The following is a 14,986-nucleotide window of genomic DNA, read 5'->3' as shown; positions in this document are numbered from 1 at the left end:
CTTTTGACGGGCAGAGAGATAGACTTTGTGGATTCATTTGGGGTCCAAAGACTGTCCGATCTTTCGCTGTTTCCAGAGTAATTAACTTAGAAGCCACTCCGGATTCTAGGTAGTGAGGACGCGCAATGCTTCATCGCCCTCACATCATTGACCATGGAGTTCAGGCATGCTTGACAAGGCCGAATACGGGAGACCTTTCGGGAGACGCTGGCTTATCTGAGTAAGACCCAGGCTGACAAGCCCCAACCCAGGCTAAGGCAGAGTCTAGACGTATGTTTGACACGATACGAGACTCCAACGAGACGATACACACTGCGAAGTATTCGTACGCTGTACGTGCGGCTAGACGGACTCGACCCAACGTCGAGTCTTACTCTTCCGTCCTTCCGTTGTTCCACCCGGCAGCTCTTGCCGGGCACAGATCCCACTCTGCTCATTCGCCATCCCATGACGCCGTCTCGCAAACATTTTGTTCGGATTTCTGCTTCTAACAGTGTAAGGTGTGCGCGTCCCTCTGTCGCATCGCCTTGTGTCTTGATCCAGATACTCGAGTCTGGAGAACGTGCAAATCGTCTAGACTCGTCGTCTGTCGCTGAGCACATGCGCACAGAAGACCCTTGCTGGGGGGTTCTCGAGTGCTTGGTCTTGTCCTGATCTTGCCTGATTGTCAAGCCTCTTGGCTGATCCAGTGGCATGTCTCCTGCAAGGTGCATTCAATCCGATAACAACAGAAGCGTCCCAGTCAGCGCCAAGTGCCATCACCAAATCATCGACATGGAAACTTGAGTACCTACCTCACCTATGTGCCAAATGCCAAGTTACATCCCCTGTGGCAGAATGTGCTTCGTGGTATTCCGTCGCCTCGCGACTGGGTAGCATCCGCACCAAGGCGATGGTGTCGCCGGCCGGAAGCACACTGCGCAGTAGCGCTGCATCGTATGCGCGATCCACGCAACACACCTCTGCCTTTTCATACAGGGTAACGTACTTATTTGTACACGTTCCAATGAAAGGAAGGAGAGGTGGTGGTGAAGGGGGAGAGGCGCAGGGGAAAACTTGTTAAATCACACAGGGAAGGCAGGGGAAGAGGCGACTTTCCTACCTTAGGTACCTTACTTTAGGGAACCACGCCCATAATGCCACATCGACTTTTCTTCGGATTGCGAATCGTCCCAAAAGCTCCCTATCCACGCCATCGTAGATTTTCTCTCTATTTCTTTCTCTGATTCCTTACCTGTATCTGTCCTACAGCCATTCCCTAGCTTCCAAGGTTTGCTAGGTTATCTTCGTCATTCTCCCTTGCGGCATGTATTAAAACCCACGGCAACCAACTCTTGCCAAGTCTCCATTCCTTCCGCCCAGTCGCAGAATTCCTCTCGAGGTTTGCTGCCCTTTTTTCTGCTGCATACAAACACAATCACAAGCTTGGGATCTGGCAGTCCATTCTTTCGGACTGAGTGCATCTTCGGAAAGCCTTGGCCTCATTGACTTTGAGGACACCCGAGCCTTGAATTGATTGAGGCGTTTTCAGCACGGCACCGTACCCGTTCTGCACAGCCTGCCGCCCTCCCGAGTCCCATCATATCGGACCTGGACACGCAAGTCAGCATCCCGGCGTCATCCAAGTCGTGGCCTACGGATACCGCCGCAGCCACAGCCGCATTCGCATCTTTTTCTCCATCTCACCCGCCCTCGCCCTCGCCCTCGCCGTCATCGCCCCCTAGCCTCTGGATACGGAGTACGGGACCACGGTACCTCTATCTTGCCAGGGCCAGGGACAAAAAAAGGTCCAATCGCCCAATCGAGACCCCTGGAAAGGAGAGAGGAAAATTGAGGACAAAAAAGGGAAAAAGGGTCCCCTTGCTCTTCCACACCCAATTATTCTCAGTTTCTTGTCCTTTCAAGTCTCGAACAGACAAGTCAACCACAACAACCAACGCCTATCTACTATCCACCTGAGATAGTAGAGCTTCAACGTTGACGTATCCGTACGTTCGTTTTCGCAATTCCTTGGCACCTCTCAGATCGATCGCCGCAACTCTATCCAGCTCCTCCCCGACTATCGACGGCCCCATCTTCGAGGTATGTTCCTCGTCTGCCATTACGTCCCCGGGACCCACGCCTCTCTATTCGCTACCCAGCTCATCCCTTCACCACCAAAACCTTGACAGGCTTCCTCCCCTTTTCCATCCAGCCCAGACTTTCCAGACTTCATTTACCTGCCAGCCCTACCCGCTTGCTGTCACTTATCCTCAGCATTGCGCCTCAACCTGCTGCCTCTTACTCCATTCTCCTAATCAGTCCCAAACTGACATGATCTTTCTTGGTTTCGCAGGAATCACTCCGCCATAGTCCGAACCTTTAAGCTTCCTACGACTCTTTTCCTCCATAAACCCCTAATCCGGCGCCTCCAACTTTTTCAGGAACCACGTCGCATCCGACTCTATCTACGACAGCCACTCTTTTCCAACCCTACAATCCGATTGCACGAGTCTTTGGCAAAGCGAAACTTTGCCCTCCGATGACTTCATAGTCACAATTTGGAATCGTTTCAAGCCGCCACTCTTTTACACATACATTCACAATGCTCACACCTCGGAGAGCCGTCGCGGTTGCCGCGTTCCTCTTAATCGTCTTTTACCTAATTTCTTCCTCCCACGACACAACACCCGCCGTAAAGGCACCAGTTGCTGCCTCCAACCATGATACGACAGACTCCAAAAAGTCCTCGTACACTCCTGCCTCCGCCGACAGCGAGATCAAGCCCTCTGCTCCCAAGGTTGCGACGCAAAAGCCAATGATGGACATGTCCAAGATGTCTTTGTACGACAAGCTGGCATACCAATACCCCTACGACCCCGAAACGCGTTTCCCGGCCTACATCTGGCAGACTTGGAAGTGGACGCCGGCTGAGCAACAATTCAACTTCCGCGAGCAGGAAGCCAGCTGGTCAGAACAGCACCCTGGCTTCGTGCACGAGGTCATCACCGACAAGGTCGCAGTCAACCTGCTGCGCCTCCTTTACGCATCTGTCCCCGAGGTCCTCAAGGCTTACGACGCTCTTCCTCTGCCCGTCCTGAAGGCCGACTTCTTCCGATACCTGATCCTCCTTGCCCGCGGCGGCATCTACTCCGACATTGATACTTACGCTATCAAATCCGCCCTTGAGTGGATTCCCGAGCGCATTCCTCGAGAGAGCGTCGGTCTCGTTATTGGCATTGAGGCGGATCCTGACCGCCCTGACTGGAAGGACTGGTACAGCCGCCGTATTCAGTTCTGCCAATGGACAATTCAATCCAAACCTGGCCACCCCGTGCTGCGCGAGATTGTCGTTCGCATCACCGAGGAAGCTCTGAAGCGCAAGAAGGCAGGCGAGCTGGACAACATTGCCGACAAGAACGTTGTCGAGTTCACGGGACCCGCGATTTGGACCGACGCCATCTTCGACTACTTCAACGATCCTCGATACTTTAACATGAAGAACTCTAAGGGAGCTATTGACTGGCAGAACTTCACGGGTATGGAGACGTCCAAGAAAGTGGGCGATGTGGTGGTACTCCCCATCACCAGTTTCAGCCCTGGCGTGCAACAGATGGGTGCCAAGGATTATGACGATCCTATGGCCTTTGTGAAGCACGACTTTGAGGGTGAGTCAAGGCACATGCCGTTTCCACAGACTTAAAACTAATGTGTGACTACAGGCACCTGGAAACCCGAAGAGCTTCGCCATATTGGCGAGCAAAACGAGGATGGTTCTTCGAAATCAAAATAAGACATCCATCCAGCCGTACGAAAGTGACGACAAACCTTTACTTCTGGTACATGTCTCTTTTAATATTTGCATCTCCAGCGGCGTCCTCACCCACGGTCACGGGTTGGGCATGTTTCAGAAGTCGCGTTTCGTCTTTTTGTTGACTTTTTTCTTTCTTTCTTTTTTCTTTGTGGCATCGGCGAGAGGAACTACAAACGAACTGCATACCCCTAGGAAACGGGAAAAGCGTAGAGCTTTGTTTTTGGCATAGAGTCTAGTTACATCATCCCTCGATCTGATATACAGGAGGGCGGAGTAGCGGAGAAGGGACCTCACGGAATGGATTGTGAGGTGGGCAGAAATTGGTCTCCAGAGGCGAGCGTCCGGCGAGGCGAAAAGCCGCAGAAGGTTGAGGACAGCTGCAATCCTCGTTAGCATCGTGGTACATATACCCAAGGCAGTCTGCGAGCAAATGGAACAAATTTTGAAATGTCAAACTCACGATGAGAAGGAAATGCAACATCAATTGCATCGGGGTACACTCTGTCTCCACTGGTGACCAAACAATGGATTCACAGCCATCTAGGGACCAACCTGCCGACAGTTCCGATTCTTGGGTTAGAGTTCTACAGAACTACGTAGGCGTGGCCTCGAAACCCGTCGAGGCTGTCACGGCGCGTCATCCTGTACTTGACACCCGGCCAATCCCACATCGCGTGCACTCGCGGCTCCTTTTTAGGGAGATGTTCCCTGTTCGTAGCGGGTACAACCCCGCACGGGTTCTCCGCATTAGCTGTGAGGTAAGGGCGGGGGAGCTTCCTCTGCCAAGGCGCATACCCCCAACTTTCGGCTCGGTGTGACGGGGGAGAGCGGCCAGACGCGGGAGAGGGAGTGGAAGGGAGACTGGACGGACCGGACGAAGAGGAGGGCCGAGAGTCCAACCTCTTGTCCCCCCGCCTTGCTTCGAAGGATGCCTTGTAGCTTACCTTACACAGACGCATACGAAGAGCTCGACGAATTGTTGGAGAGAACGAAAGCCATGATATTGTCACAGCGAGACATCTTTTGAGCAATACCCTTTTGGTTTTTTTTTATTTTTTATTTGTTTAAGCACCTCTTTGGGTTTAACCTTTGGGTTATAGAGCCGAGGTTGAGCGCGGGTAAGCTTCAACGACGACACCAACGACGCCGACGAAAGATGATGCTCTCGACAGCTAGGTACGTTCGTCTGGCGACGGGATGCGTCGCGCGGACTACGGCGCGGAGAAGATGTGCGGGGTTAAGGCCTTGTGCCGTCCTTGCTGGTGTTGGCCAGCGAAGGAGGTTGTCTTCGGGGTATGAAGGGTTGAGTTTCAGTCTTGGTCCTGAGGATGTGAGTTGCTGTTCTGTTTGCTGTTGGACAATTGGTGAAGACGAGAGTGCTGCTTGCTGCAACTGGTCTTATCTCAGCTCGAGTGCGTGAGTGTGTGGTCGAGTATCGAGGGAGGCCAATGGTTGACATGAAGCCTCAAAGCTCTTCACGAGTGATCAAGACCTCCTAGAGTTCGCAACTTCACCACCTCACTCACCTACAAGAAGACGTTCGAGAAAACACATGGCTAACGCAATCGGCAGCCCCCCCTCTTAACCCATACAATTCCCCAGCACTTTTCGCAAATCGTCTCTCAACACGGCGACCTCCCCGCGGTCACAGCCCGCAGCCCAACCCCAAACTCATCGTCCGCCTTCCCGGCCGCTACGACAACAACCCTAACCTACGCCGCTCTCGACACCCTCTCAAACACCCTAGCTCACGGCCTCCGCTCCCTCGGCGTCCGCAAAGGCGACCGCCTCGCCGTCTCTCTCGGCAATGGCGCCGAATTCGCCGCGCTCACCTACGCGGCCTTCAAGCTCGGCGCCGTGCTGGTCCCGCTAAACCCAGGCTTCAACGCGAAGCAGGTCGGCGCGGCGCTGCGCCATTTGGGCGTCGAAGTGCTCGTCATTGGCAAGGTCACGGATCTGCCGTATAAGCCGTGTAGGGGGCGGAGTAACCTCGAGCTGCTGAGGACGCTGGTGCCGGATTTGGATAAGGGCGGGGGTGTGGTGGAGAGTGAAGTTGTTCCGAGTTTGCGAAAGGTCGTGGTGTTGGATAACGCTGGGTTTCATCCCGAGGTGGAGTTCGCTGGTGCTTTCAGGGCGTTGACGCCGTATGAGGTCCTGCTTGAGTCTGGGGATGTGACGAGGGCCGTTGTACCTGACGCGCCGCTGAGGCCGGAGGATACGATCAACATCCAGTTCACGTCGGGGACGACGTCCCAACCGAAAGCGGCGATGCTGACGCATACTTCCATCCTCAATAACGGACACCTCATCGCACAGAGGATGGGCCTGGTGCCGGGTGACAGGATCGTGGTGCCGCCGCCGCTATTCCACTGCTTCGGGTGCGTGTTGGGGTATATGGCGACCGCGACAACGGGGGCGGGGATCCTGTTTCCCAGTCCGGCCTTCGACCCATCTGCTACGTTGAAGATGGTGGCCGACTACGACGCGACGGGGTTATACGGCGTCTCGACCATGTTCGTCGCCGTGCTAGAGGCGTTGGCGGGCGGCGGGGTGGTGAAGAAGGAAGACATGCCGGACGGTCTGAGGAAGGGCATCGCAGCGGGGAGCTCGGTGCCAGAGAGTCTGATGAGGAGGTTGTACGAGGTTCTCGGCTTGCGGGACCTGGTGATTTGCTACGGGATGACGGAGACGAGTCCCGTGAGCTGTATGACGGCGCCCGACGACGGGTTCGACAAGAGGACGAGGAGCGTGGGGAGGGCGATGCCGCATACGGCGGTGAAGATTGTTGATCCTGCGGACCAGGGGCGGGTTGTGAGGCGCGGAGAGAGGGGGGAGCTCGCGGCGGCGGGGTACCTTGTTATGAAGGGATATTGGGGGGATGAGAAGCGGACGGCGGAGGTGAGGAGGGAGGAAAAGGACGGTAGGGTGTGGATGTACAGCGGGGACGAGGCGCGGATGGATGAGGATGGGTATCTTGAGATTACGGGACGGATCAAGGATTTGATTATACGAGGTGGCGAGAATATTCACCCCCTCGAGGTTGAGAATTGTTTGTTCCAGATGGAGGGAGTCAAGGAGGTTTCTGTGGTAGGCGTGCCGGATGAGAAGTTGGGGGAGGGCGTTGCTGCGTTTGTGGTATTGAAGAAGGGATGGAGAGGAGATGATGGTGATGATGCTGCGGAAGGGGGCAAAGTGATTACGAGGGATGAGGCGAGGGCTTGGGTAAGGGAGCACCTGTCGAGTCATCTTGTGCCCAAGCATGTTTTCTGGGTGGACGATTATCCCAAGACGCCGAGTGGGAAGATTCAAAAATTCAAGCTGCGGGATATGGCCAAGGATCTGCTTGAGGGGAAGAAGTAGAGGGTCTGGACGGATCATAAGGTTTGAATCTACAGTAGATATGGCATCACATAGTTACGGAACCAGCGAGTCTGAGCTGTGAGGTATCATGGTGTTTTTTCAAATTTTTTTTTCAATTGACGGCCGAACTGATCAAACCTAGTGTTCAACCTTGAGTGAGAAATCCACGTGCGGTACACCTTGGTGAATGGCACTTGTCGAAACAATATCAACATCTGTAAATAAGTCAGCATGTCACCAGACGAGTAATACCAAGCCACCAGGCATAACTCACCATTGCACACATAATTCTCGACATTCTCCAACGTCAATCCACCAGAGACCTCGACCAAGAAATGCTTCTTCCCCGCCCACTTCTCCTTCAAGCTCTTGGCAGCAATCTTGACCCCTTCGCCCGTAAAGTTATCCAGCATGACAACGTCCGCTCCGGCCGCAATCGCCTCGTCCGCCTCCTCCTCGCTCTGCACCTCCACCTCCACCTTCAGACTGAACCCGCCCACGCTCTTGGCCGCCTTGACCGCATTCGTGATGCTCCCCTTGCTCCACACATGATTATCCTTCAACATAATCATCGAACTCAAATCATGCCTATGCGCGTCCGCACCGCCCACAAGCATACCATACTTCTCCACCAACCGGAACCCAGGCGTCGTCTTGCGCGTACCCGCCAGCACACCAGCATACCCTGCCGCTCTCAAATTCACCAACATACCCCTCGTCATGCTCGCCACGCCAGAGCACCGCGCAAGCGTATTCAGCGCCACCCGCTCACCCAACAGGATCCCGCGCGTGGGTCCCGAGACCGTTGCGACGCGCATCTTGCCTTTCGGGTTGTGGTCCCCGTGGCCGCGGAGCTCGACGTGAGAGCCCTCCTTGACGTGCCACTCGACGGTGCAGCCGCACTGCGTAAAGACCTCGTCGACAAAGGGCCGACCGGCGACGATGCCGCCTGATTTGCCCCAGAGGGTCGCGGTGCGCGGGGCGGCGCCGACGACGAAGCCGCCGTAGTCGAAGGAGGGCGTGTCTTCGGCGAGCCAGGCTGTTACCATTGTCTTCCAGCTGGGCGGGAGGAGGTGCTCCGGGGAGCCGTGCTCGAGGGGGACGTCTTCCATTGTGAGGTGTGGAGGGGGTTCGTTCGGTTCGGATTCGTTTCGACTGACGATACCGTGTAGTAAGGGCGAAGGGATGGAGTCGTTTTGGGGGTCGGAGGGAAGAGGGTGTCGGCGATTGAGAGAAGAAGGGAATTTGTAAGACTGAAAGACTCAAAGGTTAATCGCCACGGTTCGGATTCGTTGACGTTGTTGCCGTTGCCGGCTTCTGTCGGTGCCGTCTTCTGCCGATGGCGGGGTTAGCGTCGGCAGCTGGGCGGGGTAGTAAAACAGCTGGTGACGACTGGCGCTCAGAGGTCTTTCCTCGTTCGACTTACACGAAGTTCCGAAGCAGTGACATTGAAGAAAATGGCAAACAAGAGTCTTATTATTTCTGTTTAATTGAATAAAATATGATAGTCACGGTACGAGTATGCAACTCCTTCATCCAAATCAACACCGATCCGCCCCAGATCTCTGAAAAAACGTCCCCCGATCCTCTGCTTCACTAACGGAAAACTCATCAGACGCATACACAAACCCGCTCGACTGGATGGACCCAGACCTAGAGGACTCGGTCAGCACTCCGAAGTCAGAGCTATCATGCGAATGCTGCCGGTCTCTCGACTCGTCTGGCTGACCTGAGCCTGCAGCATCGTCGACCGGCGCCCGAGGTGACGGCGGCGTCAAGTCGTAAAAGTCGTCGATGGTGAGTTGACGGATGGAGCGGAAGTTCCGGTACAGCTCCTTCTGGGCGCCCCGTAAGACGTCGACGGTGGCCCCTTCCCCGTCCTCTCCCCGTCGATCCCGTGTCGTCGGATCCGCTATCGGAGTTTCCGATTCCGAAATCGTTGGGTTTGCGACGAAGCGTCGGTCCAGGACGTGCGGAAGCTGGAGGCGGAAGTGCTGCTGCTGCTGCGCATTGTTTACCTTTTCTTCTTTCTTTTCACTGATTTCGGTATTCAATGGAACGGTTCCAAAGTCTAAAGAGTGATGAGTCTTGAACATGGTCAGGTAAGGTGTTCCGTCTGGAGGAGCACTTACACGGAGACGGCATGACTTCGCTCGGTTCATCAGGAAATAGGGTACCGTAGATGGCACGCCACTGCTGTTCTTCGGTTCCATGGATTTGTCTTCGCAGAAGCTTTCTCTGCTGCCTGGTGCATCCCATAGGCAACATGGACGAAACTAGCTCACATCTTGTCGGTTCCAGCAAGTGATTATGAAGGCTACTCTCTCGGAAAAGAATACTGCGGCGCATCGGGAGCAGTAGAAGGGTATTATGTGGTGGTCGTAAATATGTTGTCTATTACCTGTGATGTTAGCCTGTGTATCGCCTGGGAACGAATCATGCTGACCTGACTTCATCCGCGTTGGAAAATCCAGAATCTGTACAGTATTCTTTTCGAAAGTGCCCGTCGGGGTCGTGTTGGTAGAAGGGGCAAGCAAGCTTCCTAGGCGGCACATTGGAGAGACCGCCACCAGGGTCTGGCTTCTTCGACGGTTCATCTACGTCTTGATCAACCTTGTCGGGTTCGACGGCCGATTCCTCACCCTTGGGGATTTCGAAGAGCTGCACACACAACGTGGTGAGAGAGGCGTCGCACGTTCCTGCTCCCGCGGCAGAGATGGACATGAGGTCGTGGGTGGAGACGACTCGTCCATTTCAGGTGTACTGGACTTGAGACTCTGGTTCAGCAAGGTGGCGAGCCCGTTGATTAGGGTTTCGGCTGCTTTCAATTCTGATTTGGTGCTTGGGTAACCCTGAGAGTGGGTGATTCTCGTGGCACCAATTGTGATGTCAAAGGACATGGCATCCGAAGAGCAACGGGCTCCATGTCCGCCTGTTTCTTCCCAATAAAGAGAGCATGCCGTGCCTTGTAGTCCAGAATAGTTTCTCCTCGGTATGTTGCATCCGCCCCGTGTTCCCCGCCCACTTCCACAGAAATTCGTTGGCTGCATTTGGCATGGTCGTGGTGGTTCAGCTAAGCAGGCATGGGCGATCACTCCATGGGATTCCGGGCAACATCGGCATGTTTCTTTTAAGTCACAAAGTCAGTAAGTATGCGGTAACTTAAGATTTCCACATACCTCCATGACTGCAATTTCCGCTAGAACGTGGCTGTGTTATTTGACTCTTTTTCTCACGGCCGCGCTGCTCATGCCTCTCCATGTAATACATCGGGAAAAGGAACATGGCTGCTAGGAGTAACGCAACAGATATCCCAGCCACGAAGCCAAAGATGTCGGGGGACATGCCGAGATACTCATCTTTGCGCTGTTGTTGGCAAGGAGGGGCTTGGCGATACTGAGGTTTCCAAGACGTGGACATGTTGTCATCGGTTGCTGTAAAGTAGACCAGAATCTGGGATGAGAAAAAATTTGGATTGTCCCGTGGAGTGGGCGTGTCAAGCTCAAATATGAAATAAGCGTCTTCCAACGCTTTGTGCGGAGAAGTAGAAGTCTCAGATCTCAAAACCGTTTGCAGGTGTCTTGAACGTTGAGTCCCGATGATGCGGATTGGGTTAGGCCGGCGATCATCCATACGACTAAACGACAAGCCACTCATCTCGAAGGATGCGCTCGGCAAGATTGGAGATCAAATAACTACCTAGTATATTGACAGAAAAGGGGAAACATAGGGTTGAAGACAAAGGCAAGTAAGTGTGATGTCGTCGTGTAATGTGTCTTGTTCAAGCTCGGCCTCGGACAATCAAATTCAATTCGAACATAGGCGTACGATAAAGACTAGTTGATTGTTGTGGACTACATGATAGGATGTAGGTGACTTTACATCTTATGGGACATTGCATTCCCCCAGATTATTAGACTGATTAGGTGCTGACATTACTACCTTCCACGGCAGTCTCATGTTTGAGTGCCCTCCATAGGCCTTTCAACCTCGTTGCATCGGCGAATATAGGCCCTATTATCCAGAATCCACTCCCTCTCCCTCCCAAAGAAGTAATAATGCGTGAGTTCGTGCGCTCTCGGGTACCACTTGCACTCACTCGCCGTTCCAGGGTCTTCGAGAGCCGCTATGTCGCGATCGTCAGCTGCCTCGAACCAGCCCGTCTTGTCATCATTGACGATGCCGAAAATGAGGCCGTAGCAGATGACAGCGTAGGAGGACTGGTGCTGGATTCGGAGGCGAGGTCGGCCCCAGGCCTCGTTGAAGAAGGCATGAGCTTCCCTGACGCCTTTGGTGCCGTTTCCGCCGGTGGCGGCGATGCAGTTTGTCCAGTTGCGGGCTGGGTACCATTGGGCGTTGACGCCGGTGGCAGCGAGGCCGACGACGGCTGCAATGACGGTTGATAATTTCTGGATTTAAGTTAGGATATCAGAATTGTAATTCGTAGATTGTTGGATAAGAAGATGAGAAGGGAGTCTGGGCGTACCATAGTGCTTGATTGGCTTCTCAATTTGTTTGAGCAAATGTGGTCCAGATGGTGAAGAAAGGGTAGGTTGTGAAGAATGAGACTCAACCGATGTTTGAAAGAATTCTTCGTGTGTGAGGAAGACTTAGAAGAAGTGCTGTGAGAGAACCTTGGTAGAGTCGTCGAAAATTTGGATTTAGAGGCTTTTGGGCGGACCAGAACGCTGTTGAACCTTGAGACTATCATGCGTGGCCCCTTGGTCTTTTAATGGGCCCATGGTATTTCCGTTCTTAGGCTGGTTTATTTTGACTCACAAAGAATTCAATTTCTTCAATAAAAAGGTACTAAATTGTTTTGTTTGATATTTTGACGAACCAACTTAGGACAAATTGGCCGATTCCCGCTTGATCAAGGTCCCAACTTCTACCACCCTCTCCCTAATCGACGATGTCGGCTCCCTTTTGCCATGCAGTATCAAAGTACTGGCTGTACCATGCCTCGATATTCTTCGTATCATCAATCCAGACACCATGCTGCTCGTTGTACTCTGGATAAATGTTGTCGCTTCCCACATACAAAAGCTGCCTATCCACACAGACGATCTTACTGTGTTGGCCATACCGATTATCGTTCTGCATAATTCTCTTGCAATGAAGCCGGTCTTCAATAATCTCTGCAGCAGTTGTACCTGACGGCAATTCTTGTGCGCCGAGGAGGCCAGTCAGGATCTCCCGGAAGGTTTTCCATGAGTACGGATCTCCATAGCCTCCTCCGGCATCCTTCGTGGTGAGTAAGATGTGCATACCGAAGCTCTTGTCTTGCGGGTGATTCTTGACAATGTTGAGCAGACCCTTGCACATGGCCTGCATGACATCGTACGGGACCACATACTCATCCCAGTCGAGGCCGAGTTTGGTATTGAGCCATCCCTTTATGGCATTGGCGCCTGCATTACCTCGCAGGAACGGTTCCACAAAGATCTCCTGAGCGAGTGTGATGTTGCTCGTCGCATTCTCAATGGCGTGGAATCGCGCAGCTTTGCTTGCCCATACAGCTGGGCTGAGGTCGAACCGCTGCATGGCTGGGAGGATGGCTTGATCGCTCAATGCATCGATAACGGTGTTCATCACCTTCAGATCAGGGGCTGTGCCACCTGAGGGGTTGAAGCCCTTTGTAGTCTGCATGTACACCAATTGCATAAGAATGTCTCTGTACAATGCTTCTGGTTAGCATTGATCTGTTCGTGTCTTTGCCCGAGACGAAAAGGTTCTCACTTCACTACGTTCAGGACCAGGATAGGGTATCGGTGTTTACCAGGTCCAGGAAGACGATCGCCCACGTTGCTCGTAGTCAAGACTGCTTGTGATCCAGAGTTCTTCACAGACTGCTTGGTGTTACCAAAAAGCGGAACCTTGTCTGCCTGAAAGCTGTCCGCCCCTGTTGGAGTAGGCCCTGAAAGCTTAATAGAGTGTCGGAAAGAAGCGTTGTCGTCGGAAGGAATGTCGTTGAGGTAGCTACTCTCATATTAGTGTCTGTTCATCATGTCTAGCTTAGGAATGACTTGCCTCCACAGAGCATCGGCATATTTGTGAGCTTCAATAGCTGCATCGCCTCTGATCTTGACCATAGAGTCGAAGGTCCCGACCTGGGTATCGCCATAACTGTCCCACAGGTTCGCACCTCCCGTGGTCATCGTGGTACCATTCACCGCCGTGACTTTTGCGTGGTTCCAGCTGAGAGCTGGAAGCCCGTTAGTCTCGGCGACCTTGGCGAGAGGCAACAGGCCATCGCTGACGAGAGTGGTGGCCAGATTGATGACCCATGGATAGCCGGATAAAGCTGACTTGCTCAAGTAATCCTTGAGTTCGACTTGAAGCTTCTTCACCCATGCCTCACTGCCTCCCGGCTGAAACTTGAAGTCGGGGTTGTAAAAGCCAATGTAGAGCTGAGCCCTTGGGTGCGTGATGGATGGCTGATTGTTAGACCAGAAGATCTGCTTGTAGTCATTCCATCCGGATCCGTTACTGGCGTCCTTGAACTGAGCGGCGGTGATGCCGTTGTCGCCGCACAGCAGACGGATGACTGGCGTCACATCACTTGGAAGACCGTTGACGAGCTTATTCAGAGTCGGACTGATGCCCTTGATGAAGAAAGTGGAGTTGAATGGTGCGAGGGTGAGTAAGTCGACGAACATGTACTTGGATCCGTCTTGGCCGATCGATAAGTTCTTTGAGGTTATGCCATTTTCCAAAGCCTCGGAAACAGCAGCTGCAACGACATTGGGGATTGGAGGTGATGTGTTAGACCACTTGCCAAATGGAGTGGCGACGAAGAAGTCGAATGGGTCACCAGGGTTAAAGCCGAGCTCGTTGGCCGTGTCATAGTGGAATGAAACCCCTTCTAACGAGTTCTTCGGGTCCAGACTCGACAGATAGTCCCTGAGCTGTTCAAGTTTAGAAGAAGATGCCATTTTCTCGGAAATAGGTCGTATGATCAATGTTCAAGTCAGTCAGAGCCTGTCTCAAGAGAAGAATGACTCCTCTAGTTGTGCTGAGGGAGAGGGAACATGGGTCAATTTATAGACACTCTCTCAATCGCAAATATACCAGCTTACCTCGTAAAATGAATAAAGGGAGATAGGTGACCCAATGACAGAAGGCCATCACCGAGGTATTGACTATGGACATAAATCCTGGAGCATCATGGCCTTGCATTTGAAGGAAAGTCCGGCTTGGCAGAGAAAAATGCAAGTCCTTCTCAAATATTGTGATCTTTTAAGTTCAGCTTAGCACACCAATCCGACATCCGAAACATCCAAAGTGTGATAGCTGGTTAGCACCGGCATACAATTAGTTGAGCTCGTAAGGTCATTGACGAATGCAATGTCCAAGGCAGCCATCCCGCACACTGGGAGAAGTTGCTAACGTGAAACCAGCCCGCCACAATCACAGTCATTCTTAGCCTCATTTGGTGCGGCTGATTTCAGCTGCGGAAGCCTCAAGATATGTCTCGGAGAGAACTGTACGACAGATAGGATCTGATTGGTCGCTTTGAGTAGAGGAACGCCCTTGGACATCAGCATATTACCCCGTCGTGTCTGTGTTCAGAGGATCCAATGAATCATGATGTCAAGTGACATCGAGACTAGAACTGCTTGTAAGATGCATGAGACACAGCCAACAGACATACGAGTATCAGCGAAGCAAAGAAGTGTTGGGTTACTAAGGCACTCTCTGCTTTAAGAATTGCTGCTTGTGACATATCCAATCTTTTATTAGACTAGAATCAGCTATGATACCCCGTGTCCAGGAGGCCCCGAGTTCATATCAACTGGGAAGAAGTTAAACAGATCCGTCGTGAGTACATCA

The 14,986-nt window shown here is 52.9% G+C and overlaps 6 protein-coding genes across 6 annotated transcripts; 2 read left to right on the top strand and 4 right to left on the bottom strand.

The window, feature by feature from the left end:
* Positions 1-2,584: 2,584 nt before the first annotated feature.
* On the top strand, positions 2,585-3,772 carry och1 (alpha-1,6-mannosyltransferase Och1; the record flags this gene model as incomplete). The annotated part of the gene is made up of 2 exons (XM_053192205.2): positions 2,585-3,647; positions 3,702-3,772. 2 exons carry the CDS (start codon positions 2,585-2,587, stop codon positions 3,770-3,772), a joined length of 1,134 nt encoding a protein of 377 aa, XP_053050369.1.
* A 1,218-nt stretch (positions 3,773-4,990) lies between these two features.
* Positions 4,991-7,153, top strand: N0V96_011381 (uncharacterized protein; the record flags this gene model as incomplete). The annotated part of the gene is made up of 2 exons (XM_065759263.1): positions 4,991-5,086; positions 5,366-7,153. 2 exons carry the CDS (start codon positions 4,991-4,993, stop codon positions 7,151-7,153), a joined length of 1,884 nt encoding a protein of 627 aa, XP_065612160.1.
* A 138-nt stretch (positions 7,154-7,291) lies between these two features.
* BNA6_2 (nicotinate-nucleotide diphosphorylase (carboxylating)) lies at positions 7,292-8,265 on the bottom strand (the record flags this gene model as incomplete). Its single annotated transcript, XM_053192207.2, has 2 exons — positions 7,292-7,368; positions 7,428-8,265. The coding sequence occupies 2 exons, from the start codon at positions 8,263-8,265 to the stop codon at positions 7,292-7,294; spliced, it is 915 nt and encodes a 304-aa protein (XP_053050371.1).
* Positions 8,266-8,694: 429 nt separating this feature from the next.
* On the bottom strand, positions 8,695-9,877 carry BNA6_1 (nicotinate-nucleotide diphosphorylase (carboxylating); the record flags this gene model as incomplete). Its single annotated transcript, XM_065759262.1, has 3 exons — positions 8,695-9,224; positions 9,286-9,429; positions 9,637-9,877. The coding sequence occupies 3 exons, from the start codon at positions 9,875-9,877 to the stop codon at positions 8,695-8,697; spliced, it is 915 nt and encodes a 304-aa protein (XP_065612159.1).
* Positions 9,878-11,109: 1,232 nt separating this feature from the next.
* N0V96_011378 (uncharacterized protein) lies at positions 11,110-11,642 on the bottom strand (the record flags this gene model as incomplete). Its single annotated transcript, XM_053192209.1, has 2 exons — positions 11,110-11,562; positions 11,640-11,642. The coding sequence occupies 2 exons, from the start codon at positions 11,640-11,642 to the stop codon at positions 11,110-11,112; spliced, it is 456 nt and encodes a 151-aa protein (XP_053050373.1).
* Positions 11,643-12,055: 413 nt separating this feature from the next.
* On the bottom strand, positions 12,056-14,573 carry N0V96_011377 (uncharacterized protein; the record flags this gene model as incomplete). The annotated part of the gene is made up of 4 exons (XM_065759261.1): positions 12,056-12,827; positions 12,893-13,132; positions 13,190-14,061; positions 14,568-14,573. 4 exons carry the CDS (start codon positions 14,571-14,573, stop codon positions 12,056-12,058), a joined length of 1,890 nt encoding a protein of 629 aa, XP_065612158.1.
* Between the last annotated feature and the right edge of the window lie 413 nt (positions 14,574-14,986).

The sequence above is a fragment of the Colletotrichum fioriniae genome (genome assembly GCF_027942845.1).
Source record: "Colletotrichum fioriniae strain IMI 355084 chromosome Unknown scaffold_17, whole genome shotgun sequence".
NCBI classification, from domain to species: Eukaryota; Fungi; Ascomycota; class Sordariomycetes; order Glomerellales; family Glomerellaceae; genus Colletotrichum; species Colletotrichum fioriniae.
Note: the sequence above shows the minus strand (reverse complement) of the source record. Positions and strands in the feature narration are given on the sequence as shown.